General features: G+C 37.2%; 1 protein-coding gene across 9 annotated transcripts in view; it reads right to left on the minus strand.

The window, feature by feature from the left end:
• ATP13A3 (ATPase 13A3) overlaps positions 1-20,461 on the minus strand; it is a 91,224-nt gene that overhangs the window by 31,782 nt on the left and 38,981 nt on the right. For all 9 annotated transcript variants that reach the window (XM_058730887.1, XM_058730885.1, XM_058730889.1 and 6 more), the window contains 10 exons: positions 19,997-20,128; positions 18,535-18,714; positions 18,245-18,402; positions 17,125-17,313; positions 15,119-15,180; positions 11,463-11,613; positions 8,137-8,253; positions 7,492-7,509; positions 7,246-7,399; positions 7,031-7,151 (listed from right to left, as the gene is read on the minus strand). In XM_058730887.1, coding sequence (XP_058586870.1) covers positions 7,031-7,151; positions 7,246-7,399; positions 7,492-7,509; positions 8,137-8,253; positions 11,463-11,613; positions 15,119-15,180; positions 17,125-17,313; positions 18,245-18,402; positions 18,535-18,714; positions 19,997-20,128 — 1,282 coding nt within the window. The remainder of the gene's footprint in view (positions 1-7,030; positions 7,152-7,245; positions 7,400-7,491; positions 7,510-8,136; positions 8,254-11,462; positions 11,614-15,118; positions 15,181-17,124; positions 17,314-18,244; positions 18,403-18,534; positions 18,715-19,996; positions 20,129-20,461) is intronic.

The following is a 20,461-nucleotide window of genomic DNA, read 5'->3' on the forward strand; positions in this document are numbered from 1 at the left end:
TTAGTTCTCATTCGGTAAAACTGGATTGCACAACAAATATAAACACCATCCTACTCTTTTCACTTAGTGTGCCTGAGATACAGGGATCTCCCACTTTTTCCAAGTTCACATTAGGCCATTTCACTTTTACGAAAGGCCTACGTTACTCATTTTCACTAACCAAAAGAAACCTGAAGATGTTTTGCTTTCGAGAAAAAAAAGTAAGAGGCAAATATAGCGTCCAACATGTGTTTTGCAGCAAGCCATTTTAGAAGCAGCGCACTTCCACGCAGAGAGAGAGGTGCCCCCAGTTCCTTCCCTGGGGATTATAATCTGCATCTCAGCATCAAGCCGCATAGTTTTGAACTGTGTCTGTGAGCTTCTTACTCTACCTTGATTTATTCTGTGCCTGAATTAGCAAGATGTGTCCTACGCTATAAGAAAAGCTTCAAAGAGATTATTTTTGGCGTCTGGAAGCAAAAATTTTTCCACATACATTAATTGTAACTGTTTCTTCACTTTAAGCCATTTCAGCTTAGGAACGATTTTATAGGAATGCTCTACTTTGACAGCAGGAGGAGTTGTTATTAACAGCAATGTTAACAGCCCATAGTTTAGCCATTGCCCTATGGGTATTATGTTATTTGCATTATTTAAACAGGACCCTTATGCACACATAGAAATAGCTCTTTAATCTGGATTCTTAGAACTGCACTTGCTGGGTCAAACTGTATAAGCAAATTCAAATTTTGATAGGTACTACACATGTTTATTATGAATCTACAATAGTGTAGTAGCAGTATGTTGTTAAAATTTTCCCAAGACATCACTAACATTTGGTATTGTCAAAATTTTCAACTTTTCCAACCTTAGGAGAGAAGTGATGTCTCACTGTGGTTTTCTTTTATAGTTCCTCAAAGAACTAAATAAAGTGTACTACCCTTTTCACGTGTTCATCGGCCATTTGTATGCCCTTTTCTGATTCTTATCTGCTTGTGTAATTCATCCTTTTTATTTATTTATTTATTTTTTCAAATTAAGTGTTGCGTGTTTTGTTTTCTTTCTTTCCTGATACATTTTCCTAACAGTAAACTCTTCCAGTAGATGATGGGAAGCCATTTATAAGAATTCCAACTAGAGGAGCACCTGGACAGCTCAGTCAATTAAGTGTCTGACTTCAGCTCAGGATCTCTCGGTTCGTGGGTTTGAGTCCCATGTTGGGCTCTGTGCTGACAGTTCAGAGCCTGCAGCCCACTTTGGAATCTGTGTCTTCCTCTCTCTCTGCCTCTCCCATGCTTGTGCTCTGTCTCTTTCAAAAATAAAATAATATACATTAAAAAAAAAAAAAAAAAAGAATTCCAACTAGAGACCGGTGTGTTAAAAAGCTCTCTGGAGGCACTATGAAACACAAATTAAAGAGTGGAAAAGACTGGAGAAAAGTAAACGTGATGATGGTTATGTCATTCAACCTTTGGAAGCAGGGAGGTGGGGAATGGTGGTAATTAGTTATTAGGACTCATGCTACTCTGGCCAAAATAATACTTGGTTCAAACAACTGGGCAAAACCAAGTATTTTATTTGGGAAAAACAAACTACTATAGAATTATGTTTATGTTTTCAAACAGAATTATGTTCCTAAAACATACCTAACACATAGCAGGCACTAAATAAATATTTAACAAACTGAGAAGGGTTTCAAAGATTTGTACTTGTATCTCAATCACCTAAAACAAACACTGCATAAGGTACAGTTCCATACATTCAATAAATATTTAATAGGGTTTTTGGAAAGATGGCTAAGCAGCATGGAGATCCTCAGCTTGTCTCGTCCCTGAAACACAGCTAGATCAGCACCAAACCATTTTGCACACCCAGGAAATTGATCTGAGGATTAACACAACAATCTGCATAACTTGAGCCACAGAACTCGGCAGGTACACAGTGTGGACAGGCCAACTGAGAAAGAGAAAAGCCACAGAGGGTAGGGAGCTATTTTTGCAGAGAAAGGAAAAAGAAAGGGGGAGTGTGCGGCACATCGAGTGTAGGAAAAACACTCCCCTGAAAGTAGCTGGAGAGAAAGAGAAAGAGTGAAAACACTCACAGGAAACTGAACAAGAAATCTGTCCGCCAAAACCACTGACAGGAAGAAAGGAGAGGGTTTCAATACCACCAGGATTGAACAGTGGAGCTCAGTGCCTGGTGGTGCTCTGGTGAGGAAGCAGGGCAAATCACCAGGAGTAGGCAGCAGGGTCTGAGGGGTCGGTGTGCCACATGGGGAGAAGTGGTTCCCTTGCTTGGAGAGCATTTAGTAGAGGCCATACAACCTTCACAAAGGCAAAGGTCCCAGAGGACCCCAGAGAGCAGTCACATTTGCTGGTACTGAGACAGAGACACCAGAGTACAGCAAACCCTGGTTCTGGCTGTGTGTTCTGATCAGCCACAATCTCCAAACCTCTGCCACTGCACTATCCCACAAATGTTTTCTGGGGCAAGCAGGCACACAGCCATTGCTCAGTGAGACCCTCCCCCAAAGAGTCAGCGTGGCTCCAGGCCAGGGAAGGGCAGGGGTAGGGGTGGGGGTGGTGGTGGTGGTGGTGGTGTATGAAGCGTGGGGTTTTGAAACACAACCCCATCTGAGATAAAACTCTGGAAGGAGGTGCTGCCTGACAGGCAAATGGCTTGGACACAGACAGGGTAGAGGCAGGGAGTGGATGGAGGCCTGAGACAAAGGAGGGGTGCTTGATAGCAGGTCGGTGAGATCTATATACTGCTTACAAGAGACCTATTTTAGACCCAAAGTCACATGAAGTTTGAAAATAAGGAGATGAAGAACCAGCTATCATGCTAATGGTCATCAAAAGAAAGCCAGAGTAGCCATACTTCTATCAGACAAACTAGATTTTAAAATAAAGACTGTAACAAGAGATGAAGAAGGATTATGTCATAATTAAGGGGTCTATCCACCAAGAAGATCTAACAATTGTAAATATTTATGTCCCCAACGTGGAAGCACCCAAATATATAAGTCAATTAATCCCAAACCTAAAGAAACTCATTGATAACAATACCATAATAGTAGGGGACTTCCAACACCCTTCTTACAGCAATGGACAGATCATCTGAGCAGAAAGTCAACAAGGAACAATGGCTTTGAATGACACACTGGACTGAATGGACTTAACAGATATATTCAGAACATTTCATCCTAAAGCAGAATACTTTCTTTTTGAGTGCACGTGGAACATTGTCCAGAATGGATCACATACTGGGACACAAATCAGCCCTCAACAAGTACAAAAAGACAGAGATCACACCTTGCATATTTTCAGACCACAATGCTATGAAACTCGAAATCAACCACAAGAAAAAATTTGGAAAGACTATGAATACTTGGAGACTAAAGAACATCCTACTACAGAATGAATGGGTTAAACAAGAAATTAAAGAGGAAATTAAAAAGTACATAGAAGCCAGGGTGCCTGGGTGGCTCAGTTGGTTAAGCGTCCAACTTTGGCTCAGGTCATGATCACAAGACCCATGAGTTCAAGCCCTGCATTGGGTTCTGTGCTGACAGCTCAGAGCCTGGAGCTTGCTTCGATTCTGTGTCTCAGTCTCTCTGCCCCTCCCCTGCTTGCTCGCTCTCTCTCTCTCTCTCTCCGCCCCCCATCTCTCTCAAAAATAAATAAAGGTTAAAAAAAATTTTTAATTAAAAATAAAAAGTACATGGAAGCCAATGAAAATGAAAACATGACAGCCCAAAATCTCTGGGATGCAGCAAAGGAGATAAGAGGAATGTATATAGCAATCCAGGCCTTCCTAAAGAAGGAAGAAAAGGTCTCAAATACACAATCTACACTTACACCTAAAGGAGCTGGAAAAAGAACAACAGACAAAGCCAAAGTGAGCGCAAGAAGGGAAATAATAAAGATTAAAGCAGAAACCAATGATATTGAAAGAAAAAAAGAAGAAGAATTATAGTAGAACAGAACAATGAAACCAGGAGCTGGTTCTCTAAAAGAATGAACAAAATTGATAAGCCCGTAGCCAGATTGATTAAAAAGGAAAAGGAAAGGACCCAAATAAATAAAATCATGAATGAAAGAATAGAGATCACAACCAACACCTCAGAAATACAAATAACAAGAGAATATTATGAGAAATTATATGCCAACAAACTGGGCAATCTGGAAGAAATGGATAAATTCCTAGAAACATATAAACTACCAAAACTGAAATAGGAAGAAATAGAAAATTGCAACAGACCCATAACCAGTAAAGAAACTGAATCAATAATCAAAAATCTCCCACAAACAAGAGTCCGGGGCCAGATGGCCTCCCAGGGGAATTCTACCAAACATTTAAAGGAGAGTTAATACCTATTCTCCTGAAGCTGTTCCAAAAAATAGAAATGGAAGGAAAACTTCCAAACTCATTCTATGAAACCAGCATTACCTTGATCCAAAACCAGACAAAGACTCCACTAAAAAGGAGAATTACAGACCAATTTCCCTATGAACATGGATGCAAAAATTCTCAAGAAGATACCAGCAAATCAAATCCAACAATATATTAAAAAATTCTTCACCATGATCAAGTGGGATTTATTTCTGGGCTGTAGGGGTGGTTCAATATCTGCAAATCAATCAATGTAATACATCATGATTCTCTCAGTAGATGCAGAGAAAGCATTTTGACAAAATATAGCATCCTTTCTTGATAAAAAAAATCTCAAGAACGTAGGGTTAGAAGGATCATACCTCAACATCATAAAGGCCATATATGAAAGACCACAGCTAATATCATCCTCAATGGGGGAAAAGTGAAAGCTTCCCCCTAAGGTCAGGAACATGACAGGGATGTCCAATCTTACCACTGCTGTTCAACACAGTACTGGAAGTCCTAGCCTCAGCAATCAGACAACAAAAAGAAAAGGCACACACTGGCAAGGAGGAAGTTAAACTTTCTCATCACAGATGACATGACACTCTATTGGAAAACCCAAAAGACTCCACCAAAAAAACTGCTTGAACTGATCCATGAATTCAGCAAAGTTGCAGGATATATTAATAATGCACAGAAATCAGTTGCATTCCCATACACCAATAATGAAGTAGCAGAAAGAGAAATCAAGGAATTGATACTGTTTACAATTGTACCAAAAACCATAAAATACCTAGGAATAAACCTAACCAAAGAGGTGAAAAAGCTATTCACTGAAAACTATAGAAATCTTATGAAAGAAATCAAAGACACAAAAAATGCAAAAAACATTCCATGCTCACAGACTGGAAGAACAAAAAAATATTGTTAAAATATCAATACAACCCAAAGCAATCTACATATTCAATATAATCCCTATCAAAATAACACCCTCATTCTTCACAGAGCTAGAACAAACAATCCTAAAATTTGTATGGAATCAGAAAAGACCCCAAATAGCCAAAGCAATCCTGAAAAAGAAAACCAAAGCTGGAGGCATCACAATCCCAGACTTCAAATGTATTACAAAACTGTAGTCATCAAGACAGTATAACACTGGCACGAAAACAGACACACAGATCAATGAAACACAACAGAGAACCCAGAAATGGACCCACAAACGTATGGCCAACTAATCTTTGACAAAGCAGGAAAGAATATCCAATGGAATAAAAACAGTCTCTTCAGCAAGTGGTGCTGGGAAAACTGGACAGCGACATGCAGAAGAATGAACCCGGACCACTTTCTTACACCATACACAAAAATAAACTCAAAAAGGATGAAAGACTTAAATGTAAGACAGGAAGTCATCAAAATCCTCGAGGAGAAAGCAGGCAAAAACCTCTTTGACTTCAGCCACAGCAACTTCTTACTCAACACATCTCCAGAGGCAAGGGAAACAAAAGCAAAAATGAACTACTGGGACCTCATTAAGATGAAAAGCCTCTGCACATTAAAGGAAACAATCAGCAAAACTAAAAGGCCACCAACTGAATGGGAGAAGATATTTGCAAATGACATATCAGATAAAGTGTCAGTATCTAAAATCTATAAAGAACTTATCAAACTCAACACCCAAAAAACAAATAATCCAGTGAAGAAACAGGCAAAAGACACAAATAGACATTTCTCCAAAGACATCCAGATGGCCAACCGACACATGAAAAAAATGCTCAACATCACTCATCATCAGGGAAATACAAATCCAAACCACAGTGAGATACCAACTCACACCTGTCAGAATGTCTAAAATCAACAACTCAGGCAACAACAGATGTTGGCGAGGATGCGGAGAAAAAGGAAACCTTTGCTGGTGGGAATGCAAACTGGTGCAGCCACTCTGAAAAACAGTATGGAGATTCCTCAAAAAATTACAAATAGAACTACCCTATGATCCAGCACTTGCAGTACTAGGTGTTTATCCAAAGAACACAGGTGTGCTGTTTCAAAGGGGCACATGCACTCCAATGTTTATAGCAGCATTATCGACAATAGCCAAGTATGGAAAGAGCCCAAATGTCCATCAACAGATGAATGGATAAAGAAGATGTAGCATATATATACAATGGAGTATTACTCGGTGATTAAAAAGAATGAAATCATGCCATTTGCAACAATGTGGATAGAACTAGAGTATATTATGCTAAGCGAAATAAGTCAGAGAAAGACAAATATCATGTGACTTCTGCATGTGTGGAATTAAAGATACAAAACAGATGAACATAAGGGAAGGGAAGCAAAAATAATATAAAAACAGGGAGACAAATCATACAAGACTCTTAAATATAAAGAACAAATAGAGGTTGCTGGAGGAGTTGTGGGGGGGGGGTGGACTAAATGCGCGATGGGCATTAAGAAAGGCACTTGTTGGGGTGAGCACTGCGTGTTATATATTAAGTGATGAATCACTAAATTCTATTTATGAAAACACTATTACACTCTATATTAACTAACTTGGATTTAAATAAAAAATAAATATTTAATACCTACTCACAACATATAAATTATTGTACATGACATATAAACTATACATTACCGGAAAAGCTGTAGAATGACTGTTCATCCACCTTACCTGCTAATATTCTGTACTTTATGCCAAGTCAGTTTTGATTCCAATTTTCTGTGTGCAAGAGCAATTACGCGGAAGCCCTGTTTAGTGTAATCTTCCAGAACTTTTTCAAAATCAGTAGGAACTTTTAAAAAGGAAAAAATAAACGTCATTGTTAAAATTGCAACTACAAGCTTACACAAATAACAATTTCATTCAAAGCCTAGTTGATTTCTTACCTGTTTCAGGTTTACAAAGACTAGCAATGATCTCAGGTGCTCCCTTCATGTAGGCATCCATCTTCTTATCCCCTAGCACCCTTGCAACCACACTCATACGTTGCAAAGCAGAAGAAAACGGAAACTGACGAACAATTCCTATCTCATAAATAGCCTGTATGATTTCAAAAGATGCACAAAGCATTTGTTATTTTTTTGGAATTAAAACACATATCCTTAAGTAACAAGTAAACATTCTTCACTTACTGGAAGTTCAAACAGCTCCTAAAAATAAAACAAAGAGAATAAAGAAATAGCACATATTAGATTCATCAACATACTCAAGTTATTAAAAAAAAAAAAACAAAAACTTTATACATGCACAAAACATTATCTAAAAAATAGCAAAGAGCTTTGAGTATTTCAAAGTCAGGTTTCAAGATTGCTTCTCTACTATCTCTTTTTTTAATGTGTGCTTAAATATTTTCAAATACTTTGTTATCCTAAAATATTAACATATTAAGTACTAAAAATAAACTAAGGGGAAACATATTTTAAAATTCACCTAAAAATAAAGCCATTCACATATTCTTTCTGCTAAATCATAGGAATTTAAAGGATTAATCACTGTTTAAATCACAAGGCCTAAGTTGTTCAATAAATAGTAAGGAAAAGTAATGGTAATTAGAATTACATCTCAATGTCTTACACAGAATGCCTGCGACACACACCAGATGTGTAGTTTTGGATAAATGCAGCTAAAATATTCGTATCTGCCTAAGAATTAAATAAAGGACATGTGATTTCATCTTCTAGCAAGAGTTCAAAATGAGGACTGAACATGAACGTTAACAGTTAAGTATTAACTTAAGTATTAAGTTAAGTATTATCCAACTTAACGTGATTTCGCACCATTTCTTGGTTTCCCGCATGTGTAGATTCAGGAAGCAGCTGTTTTGGAGGACGAACCACAGTGGGCATAATTCGATTATGAAGTGCTGTTTCCTCTTCAGTTGCTTCTTCCAGAATCTGAAAGGAAAATATTCAACACATTACTTCATAAAATTCAATTCACTGGTTCTACTTTTAAAAGAAACATTACGGCTATCTTCAGTAATAACGACAACAAAGTCAGTACCCAAAGAATAAACGAGCACTACTAGACCACTAATATATTAGCATACTTATATTTATGTTAGTATAAGTAAACTTGTATGTATTTTAAACAAAGTTAAAGTCCTGGCAATCCATGGGAGATGGGAAGCAGAGATGAGAAGTGGAATAAAGAAACGAGAAAATCTTTCTCATTTTGCTCCTAAAACTAAGACTTGTAGTAGGATTTAAAGACTATTCCTGCAAAAAAATAGAAGATTCTTGCAGTTCCAAAAATGTTCAGTCTATCATCCAAGGGTTCTTTTCTGCTAACAGGAGAGGATTCAAAAGTATATGGAGCTCAGGGGTGCCTGGGTGGCTCAGTTGGTTGAGCATCCGACTTTGGCTCAGGTCATGATCTCACAGTTTGTGTGTTCGAGCCCCGCATCAGGCTCTGTGCTGACCACTTGCTCAGAGCGTGGAGCCTGCTTCAGATTCTGTGTCTCCTTCTCTCTCTGCCCCTCCCCTGCTCACGCTTTGTCTCACTCCGTTTCTCAAAAATAGATAAATGTAAAAAAAAAAAAAAAAAAAAAAAAAATTGTAAAGTATATGGAGCTCAGATACAATTAGGAGAACCACCAGATGAAGCACACACTGAGGTACAAAGACTTGAGTTTAGTGTTTCAGAGTGAACATTTCTGGTTAAGATACTACTAACCCTAAGTGCTTGAAATTTAATTTAAAAACACTTATTTTTGGTGAAATAATTCCAACAAAAACTTGTATGAAGTACACATACCCAAGAAAAAATAAATTAATTAGACTCAAAGTGAAGGAATCGATGGGAAAATGATGGGGAAGGGCACTGTGCCCAATGAGCCAATTTTATACGATTCTAAGGTATGTTTTAACATCTCTGAAATTGGGATGTTCTTATATGGCATCGATCACATCAAATAACAGCAGTGACTGGTTATGTGGAAACATTCCATTGATAGTTTGTGATAAGATCAAGCATCAAGACATCTCAGTGTCAACGGAACATGCTATCATACAAACTTACTTATTTAACCCATTTTTAAAAGATGCACAAACAGAACACTAAGTCTACTGAAAATCTGTTCATCTAGAGAGAAGTTTTAGAGAACATCAAAGATGAACCAGTCCTATTTTGCTTTACTCTCATAAATTATCCTCTAAAGGCCTTTTGGGAATTAGATTTGACAAATATTTATTGTGGGCTATCAGAAGATGGACAAACACTAATGCACACATCCATCTGCCTCTTTCAAAACATTAACAAAACAGGAGCACCTGGGTGGCACAATCAGCTGAGTGTATAGCTCTTGATTTTGGCTCAGGTCACATCTCACAGCTCGTGGGATTGAGCTCCATGTCCCACTGAGAGCGTGGAGTCTGCCTGGGATATTCTCTCTCTCTCAAAATAAATAAACAAACATCCAAAAAAAAAAATCAACAAAATACAAAAAAAGAAAGAATCCTGTCAAAGTAAATAGGAAATTAAAAAAGAAGGATTTCAAACATTAAGATAAAAGGCAAACTGAGGGGCGCCTGGGTGGCGCAGTCGGTTAAGCGTCCGACTTCAGCCAGGTCACGATCTCGCGGTCCGTGAGTTCGAGCCCCGCGTCAGGCTCTGGGCTGATGGCTCAGAGCCTGGAGCCTGTTTCCGCTTCTGTGCCTCCCTCTCTCTCTGCCCCTCCCCCGTTCATGCTCTGTCTCTCTCTGTCCCAAAAGTAAATAAAAAACGTTGAAAAAAAAAAAAATTTAAAAAAAAAAAAAAAAAAAAGGCAAACTGATTACTGTATTGACGAATGCAGCAGTGCAAGAAACAGTAGCCCAGAATAAACACAAGAGGACATACAAGGGAGGGACATTCTTCACCAGCCCGAATAGCTGAGCTAAGCAGAAATAAAAACAAAACACAAGACCAGGGGTGACTGTCTAGAGACATACCTGAGAGGAGGGAAGGCTGCTACCATGAGGGTCAGCAGAGCGGGTGAGGAGGGCAACCTACAAGGCCAGCTCTGCAGCTCTGGGCTGAGGATGCCCCCTGATGAGGACTCACCCTCAGCACACAGCGAGCTCCCCCTGGGTCAGCCTTGCCATTCAGAAGAGACACAGCTCAAGTAAACAGACTTACACACATACGGGCAAGGATAAAAACCTGACTGCAGCTACCCAGAATTATCGAAGCAAACCTTAATTCTTAAATATGAATGTACCATCAAGATATATCATGAAAACAAAAGGCATGAAGGAAAAAGATTTAAGTGTTGGGAGGGAGAAAGAAAACTGACCCAGAGAAAATAATTCAGAAGCCAGAAGGAACTTTAAAAACAACCTTATTATTGCATCTGTAAAAGGACACGATACTGTGAAATGGTAACCAGGAAACACTGCATGCACTCAAAATGATCAATGCCAAAACAAACAAACTGTAAACAAACAAAACTGTGTGTGTGTGTGTGTGTGTGTGTGTGTGTGTGTGTGCGTGTGTGTGTGTGTGGACACAGAAAGTAGAACATGGGGACAAAAGAACAATGAAGACACAGGGCTATACTTTTCACCTATGGTCAACAGATTATTGTTGTTGAAGATCATCTTTCTGACTCGGGCCTATTACCCCAATTGCTAACAGCTGCTTTCTCTTATAAACATAAAGCAGGCACCTGAGAAGATCATCTTCTATTAAGGGTGTTTGAGTGAGTTAATTTAAATAAAACGGACACTTTTTTTTTTTTTTTTAATTTTTTTTTTCAACGTTTTTTATTTATTTTTGGGACAGAGAGAGACAAAGCATGAACGGGGGAGGGGCAGAGAGAGAGGGAGACACAGAATCGGAAACAGGCTCCAGGCTCCGAGCCATCAGCCCAGAGCCTGACGCGGGGCTCGAACTCACGGACCGCGAGATCGTGACCTGGCTGAAGTCGGAGGCTTAACCGACTGCGCCACCCAGGCGCCCCTAAACGGACACTTTTTTACACAATTATAAATGTTTCTCCAATGTTACATAGTTCCTTTATGGTACAAGATGAACTGGTCATCAAAACAACTAGCAGAAACCATCTTTCTGCTGCAAGATTATTTTCCTTCAAGTTACTTGTGCTTTAAAATATTGAACTTACCCATCCAATGGCTTCAAACATTTTCAAATCAAGTGGATCACCAGAAAGCACTCCTTCAATCTTTGTGAGTGAGTGACAGGTAGCCATACAAGCAACAAACTGAGACTTTACCAATACCTCATTGCAAACATTTTCTTCTGGCAAAAGAAAACTAAACAGAAAATACACTGAATTAGATTCATAAATCTAAGACTATAAATATTCTAATCATACTCAGGTTTTATAATTTTAAAAAATGAAATAAAAACGTTTGCATTTCTGTACACATTAATTTTCACTACAGTTTTTAGCATTCAAAAACATTTTCTTCCATGTAAATTACACATTAACTAAAATACCATCTTATCTAAGATTCTGAATACCTATGCCAGACATAACAATATAGAAAATACTAGATACTAAATAATAATTAAAATTCCTGCCTGTAGGCATGTAAGAATACATCTCTTTTGTAAAAACACAAAATGAATGTGTAACACATCATCTTTAAATGCAAAACCAAGCTCATAAGAATGAAAAGGAAATTTTCAAGTGTCAGAAATGGAAGGAAAGGAAAACCAGAGGAATATGAACCTGAGTGATGCTGACTGCCTGCGAGAGAAGGAAAAAGGGAGGGGAGTCATCCCAGTATGCTAAGGACCCAGGCTTTAATTCCCATATAGGAATGGAAGACAAAGTCCTGGCCAGATACAAAGTGGGGAGTTCAAACTGAGAGGATCCCTTTCACCCAAGATAGCCAGTGCTCTTGAAGAGCATCTTTGGAAAAACAATAAACTGAAAATAATTTACCTACATATCCAAACTAAGAATAAGCTGATCTCTTTTTCTCTCACCCAAAGCTCAAGAAAATCATTAATATCTGTAAAATATTTACCGTGCACTAGGCACTGTTCTAATAACTTTAAACATATCTGACTCATGTCCTCCTCACCACAGGAAGAGGTTTTATTATCCTCATTTCATAGAAGAGATACTGAAACAGAGGGTTAGATAACCTGCCAAGGTTACACAGCACACAAGTGGCAGAGCAAAGATTCAAACGCAGGAGGTCTGGTTTTAGGGCGTAAACTCTGAATCACAACACCAGTCAGGATAGGATCTGGGTTTGAATCCATGCTACTGCTGGTCCAGAGATCCTCAAGTTATGAAAGTAATATTAAAGCTCATCTGACACGACTGATACCACTCTAGCCCAAGCACAGTCTAAAGTCTCCAGAGAGGAGCTCCCACAACACAGCCACAAAGAAATCTCACAGAAAATTCCTGCTAAGCATAAGTCCGTAATTTAAAAATGCACTGGGAAACATTCCCATGACTCAACAGACATAACAAAGACAGAATTAGAATCCCATAAATTTGAGATAATAGAATGGCGATCTGAAAGAATGCAAAAAGGGTACTTTTAAATTAAAGACTTAGAAAAAGAACAAGACACTATGGGGGGAGAGGAGGACAGGCTGACTTGGAAAAAAAACAAGTGCAATTTCCTATGTAACCTATGTCTGGGATTCCCAGATGGACAGAAAACAAAGAATGGGGGAAAGGTCATAATTAAAAAAAAAAAAAAAAAAGCTGAAAAATTTCCAGAATTTATGAAAAGCATAAATCTTTGGAATCAAGAAGCAAGTAAGTCCTACACAAATAAAAAGATCATGGTGAAACTGCAGAAATCAAGGATAAAGAAGGATTCTTAAAAAACAGAAAGAAAAAGGAGTCAGGAGGAATGGAATAACACCTTCAAAGCACTAAGAGAACACAAGTGACAGCCTGGAAATCTAGACAGCTACGCCATTCTTCAAAAGTCATAGTGAACTGGGTGTTGTATGGAAACCAATTTGACAATAAATTTCATATTAAAAATAAGTAAATAAACATAAGTAAAAAAACCCAAAAAAAAAGTCATAGTGAAACAAAAGAATCACTAACAAATGTAGCTGCAGAAGATGGCGATTTATTCCAGAAGAATGGGATATATAAGAAGCAATGGTTAGCAAAGATGTTCATAAACCGAGGTAAATCTTAGCATGCAGATGGCATAAAACTCAGATCCTAATCATAAAACACTGTGCAACAAATACATATAAATAAGAGGGGAGGAGAATAATCAAAAAAATATCCTACAGTCCATGGCTTTCTTGGGGGGGGGGGGTGGCTAGAAACCCAGTAAAGACACCCATGAACTTGAAACTCTATGACTTAATAATTTAAGGACAAGCAGTAAAAGATGAAAATGTACAAACTCTGAGAAAATGTACAAAAATATGAGAGAGAAATTTGAGAAAATGTGTGAACTAGGGCGAGAAATGGTAGAAATAATTTCCAATTTACTTGGAATTATAAATGTGAACACAATGGCACAGAAAGATTAAAAAGTAAAGTGATGAAAAAGATACCCTCGGGTAACAGAGGTGGGATGTAACTACAGAAATACAAGATGAAGGGAATTTAAGGCAGGATGCATTAAATAAGGTCACAATGTGACAAACTACCAAGAAGATGTAACAACTGTGAAATTATATGAACCAAACAATACTCTCTCAAACTCTATAAACTTCAATCCCACAGACTTCTGAGGGGGAAAAATGACATAAATACAATTACTAAGCCATCAAAAGGCAACAAGGAAGTAAAATGACAAGACAGACTGCTGGAATATTTTTGCAATGCATAGTACTGAAAAAGATTACCTCCCAATAAATACAAAGGACTTCAACTAAATGAGTAAGACTAAGAACACAACAGAAACACTGTCAATATATAAAGTGACAATACAAGAAGAATGCTAAATGGCCATCCCTCCAAAAATGTGAAAATAAGCTCAGCTTTATAAGTAATGAGGAAACTGCAAAAAGCCACAATGAAAGACCATTTCATATCTGTCCATGGCAAAAATGAGAAGCCTGACAATACCAAGTCTGGCAAGAACTGGAGCAACAGGATCTCATACCCACTGAGGGAGGCAATGGGAGCACCATCACTTAGAGATCAGTACCTGCTACACCTGTAGCCGTACATGTACTATCTAACCCAGCACCAACATTTTCAAGAAGCTGTTTACTGAATTTCAACTACATGGTCACAAGGAGTTGTGTGTAAGAATTATAATTGCAGCACCATTTGTGAAAGTGGAAGGGGAAAGGGAGAAAAAAGATGAAACTGCCCCCTTAGAACAGATATTATGATTTGATCATATCATGGAATACCAAACAATAGTTAAGATTAGTAAATTAGACCCCATACATACCAACCTGGATAAATCTTGAAAACAATGTTAAGAGGCACAAAAAAAAAAAAAAAAAAAAGGCAGCAAAACACATGTACATTGTATCAGTTATATACATTTGTTTACAAATAGGTCCTGTTTAGAGAGAGAGATATGTCTGTACACTAAATATATAAACATGCAAAGACAGTTAACAGAACACAACTTCAGAATGATGGTAGGGCTATGGAAAGGGATAGATTTAAGATGTTAGCAATATCTGTAATATTTTAAATCTTTTAAAAGAGATTTGAAGCAAGTATGACAAGATATCAACCGTTTAATCGTGGTGGTGGGTACAAAGCTGTAATATTACTCAGTATATGTTTGCATATCTCATACATTAAAATATTAGGAAGTAACTAATAAATTATCAACTCTAGCTAATATTTACCGTGTATTTTCCACTCGTTGAATCCCCCACAGATCTAAACCATCTTCAGTAAGAGTTCCAGTCTTAAAAAAATTAATTAATTAATTAATTAAAGTACATATATACAAAGTATAATGCCTCCAAAAAAAAAAAAGAAAAACATGAAAAGCTATGCTACATATACATAATAAAAGCAGTATATAGTTATAAATAAAGAAAACTAGTAAGATCTCTGTATATTGATAAAAAATAACTTCCAGGAAAAATAGTTAAAGTGGGGAAAGGGTACAGAACATTCCTTGTGATATGGTTCCTCTGTGGGGGGGCGGAGGGCATATACGTAGAAGTATATGTTTATGGACTTGTATTATGAAAAAAACCAGAACAATGCAACAATTAATCAAGGATCCCTACAAAGGAAGGAGACATTAGGACACAGGGAACCAAAAAAGGAAGAGGAACACGTTAAATGACACCAGGAGGAAGCAATCAGCCAAATCCAAGATGTACATGACCTGGTTTCTTCAACAAGATGATTCAGGGTAAGGGGCAAGAAAAACAATTGTTACAGATTAATTGTAACCAATGCAATCATTATTTGGATTCTGACAGAAAAAGCAAACTGTAAAATTTTGAGATACTTTTGAGAAAGGCAGGGAAAGCTGAATATGAACTGGATATTAGATAATACTAAAGAACTGTTAATTTGTTAAGTGGAATAAGATAATGGTACTGCAGTTAATTTTTTTTTTAACACCTTCTAGAGATAAAACTGAGGTATATTGGGTGAAAGAATGTCTGATGCTGCCATCTTCAAAGTGAGGGGACAGATGAAGTGAAGAATGACAAAATGCTGATTAACTGACAAAGCTGAGTGATGGGTAAATGAGGACTTTTTTTTTTTTTTTTTTTTTTCAACGTTTTTTATTTACTTTTGGGACGAGAGAGACAGAGCATGAACGGGGGGAGGGGCAGAGAGAGAGGGAGACACAGAATCGGAAACAGGCTCCAGGCTCCGAGCCATCAGCCCAGAGCCTGACGCGGGGCTCGAACTCACGGACCGCGAGATCGTGACCTGGCTGAAGTCGGACGCTTAACCGACTGCGCCACCCAGGTGCCCCAATGAGGACTTTTTATACTTGTATCTTTCCTCTACTTTTGTTATCTGCTTAAAAATTTTAATTGTAAGGTTTCCAAAAAAGACAAGCATAAGTGAAATTTTCCAAACAGATAAATAGAAAATGTAGTCATGGGATAGGACCTTTTTTTTTTTTTTTTAAGTAATTCCATGCCTAATGTGGGGCTCAATTCACGACCCCAAGATCAAGAGTCGCACACTCTGCCCAATGAGCCAGCCAGTTGCCCCAGGATATGACTTTTTTTTAAAAACAAAAGTACGTCTCACATTTTTTCCTTTAATAGTGATCATGCACAAAAATCTTATTCCTATCCTATCAGTTACCAACAAGAGCTTGATGGAAGGTTTTTTGGTCAAGATTTAATTCCTAAAACTCTTAGGAAAACTAATTTCAGCAGAGGAAAGGAAAACTCTCTATAGGACAAAGCAAGGAATATTTCATATGTGTACAAAACTGGTCATTTTCACATAAAATTGTGAAATCAGTGACCTTAATAATTTTGAAAAATATTCAATAAAATCATAGAGCAAACTTTAACTAAACATATATACTTAATAGCAATAAAATTCCAGTAAATACATCTGTATGGAGCTTACTCTGTTAAAAACAAGAAAGATCAGATCATCTTTATTACTATTATAAGGTATAATTCTGGATATGAATGATAAGACAATTGCAGATTTGGGCAATCCCAAAGTATTAAAAATTGAAAAAGCAATGAGAATGTACAAAAATGATTCATGTGTCAAATAAGCTGAAAAAGAGGAATATTCAAAGAACATTATACAATGTGTACAAATTTGTTGATAGAGAATACAGAAAACCTTAATCTAAATATTTAAAAGCTACCAAAGTAACCTTTGAGAATGATTATAAAACTGAACCAACCTTGTCAAAGCAAACAAGATTCAGCTGTCCACAGATATTTATCCTTTGAGGACTGATACAGAAAATACCAATTTTTTTCAGTCTTCTTTGGGCATACACAATACCAGCTGTCATTGCAGCTGGAAGTGCAGGTGGCACAGTAATGGTAATGATATCCAGAGACTCGATAATTATGACCCCAATTTCTACCTACAATAAACACAAAAATAAATGTCAGACTCCCCAATATCAAATATTTACTAATCTAATGTGTGTATTTCTTTAGTGAAGAATCTATAAACCATTTTCAATTTTATATATAAGTGTGTATGTATGTATTTACATCCAAAAAGTATTTACAATTTTTTTCCCTTTTGAGTCTGCAAAATAGAAAGCTCAATTTATTGTCAATGGACTATGGAATGTAAGCTACTTTTTTTTATTAAATTTTTTTTAATTTTTTACATTTATTTATTTTTGAGAGACAGAGCACAAATGGCGGAGGGGCAGAGAGAAGGAGACAGAAAATCCAAAGCAGGATCCGGGCTCTGAGGTGTCAGCACAGAGCCCGACATGGGGCTCGAACTCACAAACCACGAGATCATGACCTGAGCTGAAGTCAGATGCCTAACCGACTGAGCCACCCAGGCGCCCCGAACGTAAGCTACTTTTAAAGGAAATCTTCATTTTAAGAGCTCTACACGCTTCACACACCACACACTTCAACACTTCAAAATTCAACCAATATCTATCAAATACTGACTTGCTACAAGCACTGTACTGTGCCCATCTCCAAAAGGGATGGAAAAGAGAAGTTTGACAAGGGCTCACAAATAACTTGAATGCTATATATCCCAAAAGTTACAAAAAAAGAAAATAAAGGTTTTGGTAAGTTTGTGGTCACCCTCCCTTTTTTAAGTCACAAGAGAGCAAGAAAAAGATCGCCTAAACCAGAGCTATCCCAAAGAACTTTCTATGATGAAAATGTTCTATATCTGTACTCTCTAAAGTAACAGCTACTAGGGTCATATAATTAAATTAAATTAAAAGTTAAGTTCTTCATCTCATTTCAAATCCTTAGCAGCCATTAAGAATTGTGATCATTAAGAATCAAACCCTATTAAGAGTCCCATTTACATACCTTGTTTAAAATGCTATTGATAATAGTGTAGATAAACCCAATGCCAGCCACTGCCACAAGACACAGTAGAAACAAGTAGGCATCTCTGTAGAGTTTAAAATCAGTTGGTTTGGGATATAATATAGAACGAACAAGCTGTCCTTTGGAAGTACTAAATCCTTTAAAAAAAATTTAAAGAAGAAAATGTATTTTTATAAGAAAATGAGAATTATTTCCCAAAATCTCTTTTTAAACATTCAGTAGGCATCAAATATGCTAAACCATGCAAGAAGAGATGAAATGTTTTCTACCTGTTCTAACTACTACAGCTTTGACAAGTTCTCCAGTGTAGAAACGAGTTTGAATTACAGTAGTCCCACAAAACAAAGTATGTCGTTTATGTATTTCTGGACTATAGAATTCATCTCCCATTCCTTTTATGTCCACTGAAGGATTTGGCAAATTAGTCTTTGTTACTGGAACACTCTCTCCTTTAAAAAATAAATAAATAAATAAATAAATAAATAAATAAATAAATAAATAAATAAAGCATAGACATTACCATCAAACACACAAATCTTGAATTGTTAAATAAGTTAAATGTTATCATACTACTGTTTCAATAGTTATTAAGAGTTCTCATATGCGTGGCATGCCGGGCTGGCTCAGGCAGTAGAACATGCAACTCTTGATCTCATGGTTGTGAGTTCAAGCCCCATGTAGGGGTGTAAGAACTACTTAAAAAAAACAAAATTAAAAACGAGTTACCTTATGTGGATAACAAAGCTTATTCAATTAGCTTTCTATCTACCAATTTCCTTGTTGAAAAATATCAAGTCCTGTCTCCCACAATAATTCCTCAAAGTCAGTTATGAGTCATAATAATTTGGAAACGATTTTGTAATGTTTCGGATAAGAAAACCAGGTAGCTGCCATAGCCCAGCATCTGCTCTCTTATCCTTAAAAAATGAATTGGAAAGCACTCTGCAACCTAAAGCACAAAGATGTGAGGACCTACTCCTAACCTCCACCACACACACACACACACACACACACACGCGCGCGCGCGGAAGAAAAAAAGACCTCTGGGGAAGGGAGAAAAGAAGCTGGTAGTTCTCTCAAACAACAACAAACTGCCAATTCTTTTTCACATTAAAACTTAATTCTCTGTACCACTCACATTTCTTGTTTCAAAGGTGTCAAGTATGTAGGGATATTTGTGCAACTATGTTTTAAGATAAAACTCTTAACAGTTTGAAAACATATAGGAATCACTTCTTTCCAGGAAAAAAAAAAGGTAAAGTGATAAAAAGATATAAAGTTCTACCTTCAGATTTTGAATTTCCAAAGTGAAGTCATTTCAAGGTCTACTTCCCCTCCCTGACCCCGCCCCAACCAGCTTAAGGAAAATATAAAATCTTCATTCCCACTTATTACACATCAAATAGGGAAGTAAATATGCTGCCATTCTCTGTAGGCAAAGGACTTATTTCCTCTTCCCTTACTGTAAAATATTCCCCCATGTCAAAAGTATGCCAAAAGATGTAGTGAATACCAGCATAATAATTTAGTCTCACAACTGAGTATAATGAAGAATTCAGTTTCCTCCAAATAAAAAAAAAAAATCTTCATTATCCATCACATTCATGACATGAGTAAAGAAAACAATATTTTACAGTTACAGATACAATAAAACAGTTAAATAGCTTAATCGGTAACTACTTAATCCTAAAATCATTATAAACTGATCTGATTTTTACTCATTTCTTTTACCTGTTAACATGCTTTCATTTACAATGCAAGTACCATTAATTAGAACTGCATCACAAGGCATCACTGTCCCATTCAATGGAATGACCATAACATCTCCTGGCACAAGGTCTGTAGAAAAGATCTCTTCTATCTCTGGATTTAAAGAAAGAAGAAGAAAGAAAAGTCTGAATAGAATATTCTTTAACTTGAGGGGTACCTGGGTGGCTCAGTCAGTAAAGCATCTGACTTCAGCTCAGGTCATGATCTCAGTTTGTGAGATCAAGCCTCACACATGGAGCTCTGTACTGACAGTGTGGAGCCTGCTTGGATCCTCTGTGCCCCTCTCTCTCTGCCCCTCCACTGCTCATGTGCGTGCGAGCTCTCTCTCCTCAAAAATAAACATTTAAAAAAATGCAAAAAACAAAAAGGAATATCATTGAACTTGAAATTCAAATACAGTAAATAAAAGATCTGTCTGAAGGTAAC

Source organism: Neofelis nebulosa, chromosome 5, assembly GCF_028018385.1.
Source record: "Neofelis nebulosa isolate mNeoNeb1 chromosome 5, mNeoNeb1.pri, whole genome shotgun sequence".
NCBI classification, from domain to species: Eukaryota; Metazoa; Chordata; class Mammalia; order Carnivora; family Felidae; genus Neofelis; species Neofelis nebulosa.